The sequence below is a fragment of the Anomaloglossus baeobatrachus genome, chromosome 3 (assembly GCF_048569485.1).
Source record: "Anomaloglossus baeobatrachus isolate aAnoBae1 chromosome 3, aAnoBae1.hap1, whole genome shotgun sequence".
Classification (NCBI taxonomy): domain Eukaryota; kingdom Metazoa; phylum Chordata; class Amphibia; order Anura; family Aromobatidae; genus Anomaloglossus; species Anomaloglossus baeobatrachus.
Genome location: NC_134355.1, coordinates 190,618,681 through 190,632,065, shown reverse-complemented (window position 1 = coordinate 190,632,065; position 13,385 = coordinate 190,618,681). Strand labels below are relative to the sequence as shown.

The following is a 13,385-nucleotide window of genomic DNA, read 5'->3' as shown; positions in this document are numbered from 1 at the left end:
ATTAAGAAAAAAGGTTAACATTATTAGGGGTGCCCAAACTTTTTCATATGACTGTATGTGTCAAAGTAGCCTAGGAACCAATAGATAACTTTATTTTCCTATCAATATAGCTGTACATGGTATTACATATTGATTAGTTGTTATGATTGCAAATATATCATGAATGGGTTTTTTTCTCTTTTCAACGACGACCTTTCATTGGATTTTATCATTTAAACTGAGAACCTTCACTAATTCTGGAACAGTTTTTAATTTTTTTCTCTGACCCTCCATTCCAAAGTTACGTTTTGTGGTATTTTACCAGTGAATATATGTACTAGGTGCGGCCTTGTTTTGTTCGCTCAGTATCAGATGAGAAAAAGAAAATGCCCACACAAAAGTTCAGTAGTATATACCCAAATTATTGAAGGGAAAATGTTTGCCATTATTACTGGGGGGCATAACATGGAACCGAGTGGCACAGAAGAAAAAGAAAATCTGTTCAAAAATGAGTGGAGCAGTGGAAAACAGAGGAGGCACTCTGTTTAAAAGGTTATTACCATTTCCAATATCCTGTTCCAATATGTACCGTATTTTTCACTTTATAAGACGCACCTGATTATAAGACGCACCCCCAAATTTGGTGAAGGAATAGAGAATTTTTTAATAAATGGGGTCCGTCTTATAATGCCAGTGTCCGTCTAACAAATAATATAGGGTATATGTCCCTCATAGCCCCCTCATCCTAAAATTAGCCCCCTTAATCTGGATATGGCCACCTTATATTGAACACGTCCCCCAGTGATGCCACATTTCCCCTATGGCTGGCACACATCCTCTATGGCTGGCAGACAGGGCCACTGTGGCAGGCAGACAGGGCCACTGTGGCAGGCAGACAGGGCCACTGTGGCAGCCAGACAGGGCCACTGTGGCAGCCAGACAGGGCCACTGTGGCAGGCAGACAGACAGGCCCACTGTGGCAGGCAGACAGACAGGCCCACTGTGGCAGGCAGACAGACAGGCCCACTGTGGCAGGCAGACAGACAGGCCCACTGTGGCAGGCAGACAGGGCCACTGTGGCAGGCAGACAGGGCCTCTGTGGCAGGCAGACAGGGCCACATCACCCTCTGTGGCAGGCAGACAGGGCCACATCACCCTCTGTGGCAGGCAGACAGGGCCACATCACCCTCTGTGGCAGGCAGACAGGGCCACATCACCCTCTGTGGCAGGCAGACAGGGCCACATCACCCTCTGTGGCAGGCAGACAGGGCCACATCACCCTCTGTGGCAGGCAGACAGGGCCACATCACCCTCTGTGGCAGGCAGACAGGGCCACATCACCCTCTGTGGCAGGCAGACAGGGCCGCATCACCCTCTGTGGCAGGCAGACAGGGCCGCATCACCCTCTGTGGCAGGCAGACAGGGCCGCATCAGCCTCTGTGGCAGGCAGACAGGGCCGCATCAGCCTCTGTGGCAGGCAGACAGGGCCACATCAGCCTCTGTGGCAGGCAGACAGGGCCACATCAGCCTCTGTGGCAGGCAGACAGGGCCACATCAGCCTCTGTGGCAGGCAGACAGGGCCACATCAGCCTCTGTGGCAGGCAGACAGGGCCACATCAGCCTCTGTGGCAGGCAGACAGGGCCACATCAGCCTTTGAGGCAGGCAGACAGGGCCACATCAACCTCTGTGGCAGGCAGACAGGGCCACATCAGCCTCTGTGGCAGGCAGACAGGGCCACATCAGCCTTTGAGGCAGGCAGACAGGGCCACATCAACCTCTGTGGCAGGCAGACAGGGCCACATCAGCCTCTGTGGCAGGCAGACAGGGCCACATCAGCCTTTGTGGCGGGCAGACAGGGCCACATCAGCCTTTGTGGCGGGCAGACAGGGCCACATCAGCCTCTGTGGCAGGCAGACAGGGCCACATCAGCCTTTGAGGCAGGCAGACAGGGCCACATCAACCTCTGTGGCAGGCAGACAGGGCCACATCAGCCTCTGTGGCAGGCAGACAGGGCCACATCAGCCTTTGTGGCGGGCAGACAGGGCCACATCAGCCTCTGTGGCATATCGCCCCCATATTGCTGCTTTTAGTAAAATAAACTCTTTCCTTACCTTCTGCAGCACAGTCCTGTCTCGTGTCTCCCTCCTCGGGGTTGAACTCCTCCTGTCTCCTGCACTTCCTACTTCCTAGTTCTAGTGGAGGTCATGTGATCGGCACGGCAGAGTGAAATCTGTGTGTTTAATCACAGCCAGCAGGAGGGAGACCAGGCAGACGCTGGAGGAGGTGAGTAAAGAGTTTATTATTTTACTATGGGCAGCAGCACGGGAGGCCATATCTAACACAGGGGGAGGGGAGATCCTGTGCAATCAAAGGTAAGCACAGGCAGATAATATGCACAGCTCCCCAGCCCATCAGCGCGATGCAGTTTCAGCACCACGCTTCTGATGGACAGCGGCTGTGCATATTATATGAGCGGGAGAGCAGGAGATCAAACGCTGCCGCTCCCAGCCCCAAGCAGTCCCCAGCACCGCTCCAGAGCTGCCTGCACCTCCACTGGACTCTGTGTAATTATATATATACACCCCCCCCGTATATTCGGATTATAAGATTTGGGGGAACAAAAGTGCGTCTTATAAAGCGAAAAATACGGTAATACCTGTAATAATATTAGCAAATACAGTGGAACCTTGGATTACGAGCATAATTGGTTCCAGGAGTGTGCTCTTAAACCAAGTTACTCTTATATCAAAGTGAATTTTCCCATAGGAAATAATTGAAATAGACAATTCATTCCACAACCCAAAAGTATTTACTGCATTTATAGAAACTTATTACAGTAACACAAAATAATGTACTGTATTCATATAATATTACAGTACACTAATACAAAATACTGTACAGTACAGTAAAAAAACATGTAAAACAAATTAAACTGCACTTTAGCTTACAATAGAATTGTTGGTGTGCGAGAGATACAATGCAAGCAACATGCTGCACTGGTTAGCCAAAAGGAAGTACAAGACTGTATCCACAAATGCAAATTGATAGACATGCTATATAGTATATACTGTACTGTGAAATGGTATACTCTATACAGTACATATGTACAGTCAGTTACCTCCAGAGTGTGTCAGTGCGTGGTGAAAGGACAGAACCGGAAGTGCACACGGTAAGTATTTACTCTTCTTGCAAAGCATTGATCTTAAACCAAGTTACAAATTTTTAAAAAGCTTCGCTTGTCTTGCAAAATGCTCTCAAACCAAGTTACTCTTAAACCAAGATTACACTGTACCTCTTAGACATGTAGTATACCGTATTTTTGGACCAAATGTTGGGGGAAAGTGGGGGGTGCTTCTAATGGTCTGAATATAGGGCTGCGAGGAATGAGGGTGCTACGGTGGAGCGGGTCATCGGCAGCACGAGCAGGCTGTGGCAGCGCCTGCTGTGACCACGTGGGCCCGCTCATTACATATGCATGCCCATCATCCCGCCCATCATCTCTCAGCGCAGAAGCCGGCGCTGACAGGTGGGCGGGATGATGTGCGGGGGGGGGGGGGGGGGGTGCGCGCATATTAAACAGCCGGCCGTGATCACCCCTGGCAACTACAGCCTGGAGTGATCATGTGCGACTGTATTCACTGCCCCCCGCGCATCATCATCAGCGCGGGGTGCAGTGAATAAGTACGGTATACTCACCGTTCCCTGCAGCACCGCGATGTCCTCCTGTCTGTGCAGGTCAGCTGATCTGTGTAGAGAGCGGTGAGCACAGCGATGACGTGATCGCTGTGAGCGCCTCCAGTCACGCAGGTCAGCTGACCGGCACAGACGGGAGGACATCGCGATGCTGCAGCTTAGTGACCGGTGACGGCTCCACACTCCAGCGGCGCTGCTGCTGCCGCCACAGACAGGGGGAGAAGCAATGCTGCATGGAGTGAGGAAAGGTGAGTATAAACGTGTTTTTTTTTTTGTTTGTTTGTTTTTTGTGTGTGTGTGTGATACAGAATACATGCCAGGATGGGGTTATTTATCAGGATGGGGGTATATAGCAGGATGGATGGGGCATATAGCAGGATGGGAGTATATATCAGGATGGGGGCATATACCAGGATGGCAGTATAGAGCAGGATGGGAGTATATACCAGGATGGGGTACATATACGAGGCAGGAGGATCATTACCAGGATGGGGTACCTTAGCATAGAATTTGGGGACATTACCTCGATAACAGTGTCAGCAGCAGATCGTCGCCCCATAACAGTTTGTCATGACCAAATTTTTTTGCTTAAAATTTTATTTTCCTCCTCTAAAACCAGGGTGTGTCTTATGGTCCGGTGCATCACATAGTCCTAAAAATACGGTAGTTCTCCTGATATAGCTATGTCTCTTACTTCATGTGCAGGGCATTTTAGCTTAAGTATTCATGGTTACGGCCACTCATATAGCGACACTTAGTCAGTTAGTTGCTCATGGTCATAACTATGGATACCTAAGATAAAATGCCCTGAACATGAGGTAAGAGACATGACTATATGAGAACTACACTACATTCTAATTGGAGGTATTTGATAATATTATTATTATTATACCTACTACATATTGGGATAGAATCTTGGAGATGGGAATAACTCGTTAAGTTAAAAAGGACTCTTTACTGTTTGTTTTTTAAATACAAAATATAAAACTTTTTCTGCTTTATTTGGTTACTGTAAAATAAAGTTAATAAAAAAAATACCTGAGGCCCTGTGCGCACAGTATGGATTTTGCCGCGGATTTGCAGCGGTTTTCGCAGCAGAATAGGTGCGGTTTTTGTACTTAACCTTGCTGCAGTCCTTCCCCAGCAAAACCTATGGGAAAACTGCGGTTTTTTTACCTCTAGGTTTTGCTCCAAAATTTCAGTAGCATGTAGACATTACATTTTCAATTAAGTATCACCCACCTTATTAAACCAACTGGGACTTCTCTTCTTTGCAAGGGACAATGTAGTGCCAAAACCTGCAAGCATTCCTGCTGCTGCAACTGTCCCGAGAAAAATGCCACCTGATAGATACACACAAAAGTTAGGTTAAAATGTTCATTTTAAAATAATAACATTAAAAGAGATAGTTTAAAACAGCATCCTGTAACCTTGGAAAATGTTATTTGGTTAATCTGCAGGTAAATGGCCCTACAATGCTGTTCAACTGCTTTAGGCCTCTGCCACATTCACGTGAAAATCACGCACGTGCCGAGAGACACGTATTTCCCCTGCGTGTTGCGTGCAGGTAAGTACGTGTCTCTGGTACGTGCAGGCCACGTGTGTTCTCCGCATGCTATCCGCGATAGCACACGTAGAACCGGTAATTTACATACTCACCTGGTCCTTCCTGCTGTCCGCGCTGCTGGTACGGGTGCGGGCCGTGTGACACCCGTGCTGCGGGAGAAAACACTGACATGTCAGCGCTTTGAAAAACGCACACACGTACAAACGCACACGGACACACGTTCTGTGTGGTTTTGCGTGTGTGTGCCTGCTACAATAGGGTATCATTGCTGAACATGTCTCCGTGCCGCCGGTATGTGAAAAAAATGACAAACATGTGCCGGCGTCACGGATGTGTGTCGCAGGCCTTACTGAAAGTGCGGCTACCAGGGGAAAATGAACTTATTTCCTACCAGGAGCTACCGTCTTTCATTTATGGGGGTGTGCTCAGAGCGCTCAACATTCTGTCATTAAGAAGTCCTTGAAACATTGTAACAACATTTGCCTGAAGATTAACCCAGTATCTGCAGCCAAATAAAGATTTCCTGAGGTGACAGGCGACCTTTATATTGTAAAGGACTTTGCCAGTGAACTTAGAGAAAAATGCTGGTGTCTAAAGGGGGCTTTACACGCAGCGACATCGCTAATGCGAAGTCGTTGGGGTCACGAAATTTGTGACGCACATCCGCTCTCATTAGCGATGCCGTTACGTGTGAAACCTATGAGCGATTTTGCATCGTCGCAAAAACGTGCAAAATCGCTCATCGGTGACATGGGGGTCCATTCTCAATTATCGTTGGAGCTGCAGGTACGAAGTAGTTCGTCGCTCCTGCGGCAGCACACATCGCTGTGTGTGACGCCGCAGGCCACAATGCGGAAGGAAGGAGGTGGGCGGGATGTTACGTCCTGCTCATCTCCGCCCCTCCGCTTCTATTGGGCGGCCGCTTAGTGACGTCGCTGTGACGCCGCACGGACCGCCCCCTTAGAAAGGAGGCGGTTCGCCGGTCACAGCAAAGTCGCTAGGCAGGTAAGTAGTGTGACGGGTCTGGGCGATGTTGTGCGCCAAGGGCAGCGATTTGCCCGTGTCGCACAACAGATGGGGGCGGGAACTCACGCTAGCGATATCGGTACCGATATCGCAGCGTGTAAAGCGGCCTTAAGGTCGGGGTCAGAGGCATCTGATGTGATAGTGTGATCCGAGTGTCATCATACTGTGATCTGATCTTGCAATCAGATCATAGGTGTGAAGAAAAGTGAGGCATTAATCTTTCCATCTTTTCCGCTGCATGTCTCTGCATATATCACGTAGTGTGATATATGCAGAGACATGCAGTTGAAAAGATGGAGAGAATAATGTCTCACTTTTCTTCACACCTATGATCTGATTGCAAGATCAGATCACAGATGTCATCCGAGTACAGGCTGATGTTAAACACAGACCCATAGTCTTGTCTGGGTGCAAGTGATGTGAGACTCGCTGCCAATTACAGCATGCTGTGATGTTTTCCTCAGTCCTTCTCAGCTCGACAAAAAAAAAAAAAAAAAAGATTGGAACTGCCGCATAAAATAAAATTGGTCCGAGTGGAATGCGGTTTTCATCGCATTACACTCATTCGATTTATATTCTCGCGTACAAGAGCCCTAATGTCTCCTGCCCTGTAGTCTTATGAACAGTAACTGTCATCTCATTACTCAGTGAGTTTCTAGGGCTTAGTGGCAGCTGTGAGCTGTTATTAACCCCTTATTACCCTGATTGCCACTGCACTGGTAAAGTTCCAGGATTGTCAAATCTAATGGATGTGACAATTCTAGTCGGCTGTGGGCTGCTATTTTTCAGCTGGAGGGGCCCAATAACCATGGGCCTCCCCAGCCTGAGAATACCAGCTCCCAGCTGTTGGCTTTATCATGACTGTGTAGAGGGGGCTGCATAACGTTTTTTAGATTTTTTTTTTTTTTTTTAACAGGCACATGTAGTTTCTCTTATTTTGATACACAGCCAAGATAATGAGCACGGCTGAGGGCTGCAGCCTGTAGCCATATGCTTTATCATGACTGGGTATTATAATACATGTATGGGGGACACTACACCAATTTTTTCATTTATTTTTACACCACTCTAGATGCAGACAGCACCTATGATTGAAAGCAGTCAGACACGCTGTCACACAGGGTGGGTGCACTGTCTGCCTGCAACCAGAGACGCGGGGACTGCCGGTGGCATCAGTGAATACACATGATAATGCGCAGCCCTAGAAGTAGAGTAAGTGACCCCAAAAACAGTGTACAGCCGTGCGGAGACCAGTAGGTATGAAATAGTTGCTTTATTCTTATTTTCTTTAATTTTTTTTTTTTAAGTACCAGGGTGGCCGGACCCAGATCATTACCCGGAGTTCCCTAAGGACCCATGCGAATACAGACTTTTACAGTTAGGGTCTGCCCATTACTATACAGCGAGACCATATATTTTGCACTCGATCTGACAATGATATTAAAGGGAACCTGTCACCACTTTTTTTGGCTATAAACTGTGGCCACCACCACCGGGCTCTTATATACAGCCTTCTAACATGCTGTATATAAGAGCCCAGGCCGCTGTGAGAACATAAAAACACTTTATAATACTCACCTAACGGTTGCGCTGCGGTGGAATTGGGTCACAGAGGCGACTCCGTTCTCCGGTGCCGGCGCCGTTTCTTTCGGCCATCTTCGTCCTCTTTCTGAAGCCTGTGTGCATGACGCATCTACGTCATACACACTCGCCGGTCCTGCGCAGGCGCAGTACAATACTTTGATCTGCCCTGCTCAGGACCTGAATGCCGGCGAGTGTGGATGACATCGGACGCGTCATGCACCGCGGCTTCAGAAGAAGGAGGACGAAGATGGCCGAAAGAGGCGGAGACGGCACCGGAGAACGGAGACGCCTCCGTGACCCAATTCCACCGCAGCGCGACCGTTAGGTAAGTATTATAGAATGTTTTTTATGTTCTCACAGCGGCCTGTGCTCTTATATACAGCATGTTAGAATGCTGTATATAAGAGCCCTGTGGTGGTGGCCGCAGCTTACAGCCAAAAAAAGTGGTGATAGGTTCACCCCTCATTTTGCCAAAGTAAGAGGTGGAAGGCTGATTACATGTAATTAAAACCCAGTTTGGTTCTTATTTCTATTGTGGGACCTATATTTCCACAATTCGGGGAGATATTGTGTACCTATGCGTTGCAAGACGCAAATATGTTCCCTGATCATGAATATATCCATGGGTTGTGTCAAACACAGATCATTATGAAGATAACAGCAAAATATTGCTTTTTCTTTTGTCAGATGGAGCCACATGGCCTGATTTATCGTTGTTCAGCCGGTCTTAATGAGAGAGCACTACCAGGCTCGGGTGCTCGGTACTCGTAACGAGCACTTGGATGCTCAGACAGACTTGACTCGTGTACCAAGTATAATAGAACTCAATAGGGAAAACAAGCATTTTTCAGCAAGATCTTCCTGGAAAAATGCTTGATTTCCCTATTGGCTTCCATTATACTCGGCATATGAGTCGTGCCCGTTTGAGCATCTACTGCTAGTTCTGAGCACTAGAGCATGGTAATTCTCACTCAGCACTAGCAACTAGTAAGTCACAAAATGTTAGCCTAGCTTTTCAAAGGTTTTTCTGACAAAATACTGACATAAAAGCTTTGATGAATCGGACCTATAAGTTGTTTTTAACAGTATAATTTTCTAACGATAGCAATTGGTGAGCAAATACCGTATTTTTCGGACTATAAGACGCACTTTTCCCACCCCAAATGTTGGGTGAAAGTGGGGGGTGCGTCTTATAGTCTGAATGTAGGGCTGCAGGGAATGAGGTGCTGCGGTGGAGCGGGTCATCGGGGGCACGAGCAGGCTGCAGCAGCGCTTGCCGTGACCACGTGGGGCCGCTCATTCCATATGCACGCCCATCCTCTTGCCCATCATTTCTCAGCGCTGAAGCCGGCGCTGACAGGTGGGTGGGATGATGGGCGGGGGATGCGCGCTTACTAAACAGCCTGCCCGCATGATTACCCCTGGCAACTACAGCCTGGAGTGATCATGTGCGGCTGTATTCACTGCCCCCCGCGCATCATCATCAGCGAGGGGTGCAGTGATCACTATACTGTACTCACCAGTCACTGTTCCCCTGCAGCACCGCGATCTTCTCCTGTCTGTGCCAGCGAGGCTGTGTGTGGAGACTAGCGGTGCTCACACAGCCGCGCCGGCACAGACTGGAGAAGATTGCGGTGCTGCAGGGATTGTGGCCGGCTCCACACAGCACTGCCGGCACAGACAGGAGGAGCGATTCTGCGTGGAGCGAGGAAAGGTGAGTATAAACGTTTATTTATTTGTGTGCCACAGGATGCAGGACATATAGCAGGATGGGGGTATATGAGCAGCATGATGGCATATAGCAGCATGATGGCATATAGCAGGATGATGGCATATAGCAGGATGATGGCACATAGCAGCATGATGGCACATAGCAGCATGATGGCATATAGCAGCATGATGGCATATAGCAGCATGATGGCATATAGCAGCATGATGGCATATAGCTGCATGATGGCATATAGCTGCATGATGGCATATAGCAGCATGATGGCATATAGCAGGATGATGGCATATAGCAGGATGATGGCACATAGCAGTATGATGGCACATAGCAGCATGATGGCATATAGCAGCATGATGGCATATAGCAGCATGATGGCATATAGCTGCATGATGGCATATAGCAGCATGATGGCATATAGCAGCATGATGGCATATAGCTGCATGATGGCATATAGCAGCATGATGGCATATAGCAGCATGATGGCATATAGCAGCATGATGGCATATAGCAGCATGATGGCATATAGCAGCATGATGGCACATAGCAGCATGATGGCACATAGCAGCATGATGGCACATAGCAGCATGATGGCACATAGCAGCATGATGGCACATAGCAGCATGATGGCATATAGCAGCATGATGGCACATAGCAGCATGATGGCATATAGCAGCATGATGGCACATAGCAGCATGATGGCACATAGCAGCATGATGGCATATAGCAGCATGATGGCATATAGCAGCATGGGGGTAGTATATGAGCAGGATGATGCCACATAGCAGCATGATGGCACATAGCAGCATGATGGCATATAGCAGCATGATGGCATATAGCAGCATGATGGCATATAGCAGCATGATGGCATATAGCTGCATGATGGCATATAGCAGCATGATGGCATATAGCAGCATGATGGCATATAGCAGCATGATGGCATATAGCAGTATGATGGCACATAGCAGCATGATGGCATATAGCAGCATGATGGCACATAGCAGCATGATGGCATATAGCAGTATGATGGCACATAGCAGCATGATGGCACATAGCAGCATGATGGCACATAGCAGCATGATGGCATATAGCAGCATGATGGCATATAGCAGCATGATGGCACATAGCAGCATGATGGCACATAGCAGCATGATGGCACATAGCAGCATGATGGCATATAGCAGCATGATGGCATATAGCAGCATGATGGCATATAGCAGGATGGGGGTAGTATATGAGCAGCATGATGGCATATAGCAGCATGATGGCATATAGCAGCATGATGGCATATAGCAGTATGATGGCACATAGCAGCATGATGGCATAAAGCATGATGGCATATAGCAGCATGATGGCACATAGCAGCATGATGGCACATAGCAGCATGATGGCACATAGCAGCATGATGGCACATAGCAGCATGATGGCATATAGCAGCATGATGGCATATAGCAGCATGATGGCACATAGCAGCATGATGGCATATAGCAGCATGATGGCACATAGCAGCATGATGGCATATAGCAGCATGATGGCACATAGCAGCATGATGGCATATAGCAGCATGATGGCACATAGCAGCATGATGGCATATAGCAGCATGATGGCACATAGCAGCATGATGGCATATAGCAGCATGATGGCATATAGCAGTATGATGGCACATAGCAGCATGATGGCATATAGCAGTATGATGGCACATAGCAGCATGATGGCATATAGCAGTATGATGGCACATAGCAGCATGATGGCACATAGCAGCATGATGGCACATAGCAGCATGATGGCATATAGCAGCATGATGGCATATAGCAGCATGATGGCACATAGCAGCATGATGGCACATAGCAGCATGATGGCACATAGCAGCATGATGGCATATAGCAGCATGATGGCATATAGCAGCATGATGGCATATAGCAGGATGGGGGTAGTATATGAGCAGCATGATGGCATATAGCAGCATGATGGCATATAGCAGCATGATGGCATATAGCAGTATGATGGCACATAGCAGCATGATGGCATAAAGCATGATGGCATATAGCAGCATGATGGCACATAGCAGCATGATGGCACATAGCAGCATGATGGCACATAGCAGCATGATGGCATATAGCAGCATGATGGCATATAGCAGCATGATGGCACATAGCAGCATGATGGCATATAGCAGCATGATGGCACATAGCAGCATGATGGCATATAGCAGCATGATGGCACATAGCAGCATGATGGCATATAGCAGCATGATGGCACATAGCAGCATGATGGCATATAGCAGCATGATGGCATATAGCAGCATGATGGCATATAGCAGCATGGGGGTAGTATATGAGCAGGATGATGGCACATAGCAGCATGATGGCATATAGCAGCATGCGGATCATTGACATTTTTTATTAAAATGTTACCTGCCCTATGCATGAGCAGAAAAACTACTTATTAGCCATGCTTGGGTGACTGGCGCTGAGTGAATCTTCATAATGAAATAAGAGTCTTATGTACTGCATGGTAGAGCCTGGCGGCCATGTTATGTGTGACTGCCACACTGGGAAGAGAACAGGCAGCGTGCTTATTCTGACTATTGCTCCCAGGTTAGTGTGAGACATGTCGGCAGCTCCAGCCCTGACAGTTATGTGGCTGTACCGTCGCCTGTCTCACGCATTACTAGCAGCGGTCAGGTCACAGGTGACATCGCCGCACCAGCCGCCCGTACCGCGCGCACCTCTCAGGAGCTGCAGCTTGTCTTCCCGCCCGTCAGCCCGTTGCTCTGGGCCCGAGTCCTCCGCCACCACAGCTCCCTGTGCCTCCATTGTAGCCTGAGCAGCACATTACATGTTGCACCTCTGTACAAGTCCGCCTCTTCCTGTACTGCACCCGCCTGATAGGATAAGACATTGAAGTGTGAAGCGCAGCACAGAAGGTTGTGGCTAAATCCCAGTGGGTAGAAGGACCTGTGGGCGTGACGGGCTTGGTTAGTGGGCGTGGCCGGCTTTGTGGCTCTGCCACACCGTCACTGCTGTCACAGAAGGTGCCCTCTGCACCGATGAGCCATACTGCCCAATAACCAGGGGAAGGTCTCACATCTACATCATCTGTATCATGCTTTGTATTTGCAAAAAGATGCGTTTCCCAATTAAGTGCCCACATCAGTGTCCGCGGCTGCATTAGTGCGTCTTTTATCTTTTAGGCTATGTGCGTACAATACGTTTTTCGCAACGTTTTTGCACGTTTTTCGGGTGTGTTTTTGTTCCCGAAACTGCATGACTTTGCTTCACTAGCAAAGTCTACGAGTTTTCATTTTTGCTGTCTGCACACAGCGGTTTTTTTTAGCTGCGTTTTTGTGGTGCCCACAAAAACGCAGCATGTCAATTAGGCTAAGTTCACACACTGCGTTTTTTGGATGCTGCGTTTGTGCGTTTTTTGACGCAAAAAACGCACAAAAATGCACCCGCGGCAAAAAAAGCAACCAAAACGCATACCGCATTTTGGTGCGTTTTTTGCCGCGTTTTTGCTCACTGTGTTTTTATGCATTTTTTATCAGTGAACAATGTCATTAAAGATTGTTGAAAAGAAAAGAAAAAGGTCTGATGTCATTTCCTTCTTCAATATGTTGTTCATCCACTAGTGTATTCAGGAGAGCAGACAGCTGCAGAACTACAAGGCTCAGCATGCTCCATCCAGGACTGTATGCTGGAGGGAGAGGAAGGGGGAGCAGAACTACAAGGCTCAGCATACTCCATCCACTAGTGTATGCAGGAGAGCAGACAGCAGCTGCAGAACTACAAGGCTCAGCATGCTCCATCCAT

The 13,385-nt window shown here is 48.2% G+C and overlaps 1 protein-coding gene across 2 annotated transcripts in view; it reads right to left on the bottom strand.

Moving 5' to 3' along the window:
- Nucleotides 1-12,492, bottom strand: part of TMEM242 (transmembrane protein 242) — a 45,135-nt gene extending 32,643 nt beyond the window's left edge. Inside the window, exons 1-3 of one of the 2 annotated variants that reach the window (XM_075338190.1) lie at nucleotides 12,302-12,492; nucleotides 4,916-5,016; nucleotides 4,712-4,834 (exon numbers count right to left, since the gene is read on the bottom strand). In XM_075338190.1, the coding sequence (XP_075194305.1) occupies nucleotides 4,712-4,834; nucleotides 4,916-5,016; nucleotides 12,302-12,389 (312 nt within the window). In that variant the 5' untranslated portion in view covers nucleotides 12,390-12,492. The remainder of the gene's footprint in view (nucleotides 1-4,711; nucleotides 4,835-4,915; nucleotides 5,017-12,301) is intronic. The other variant, XM_075338191.1, reaches the window with a different exon arrangement.
- Between the last annotated feature and the right edge of the window lie 893 nt (nucleotides 12,493-13,385).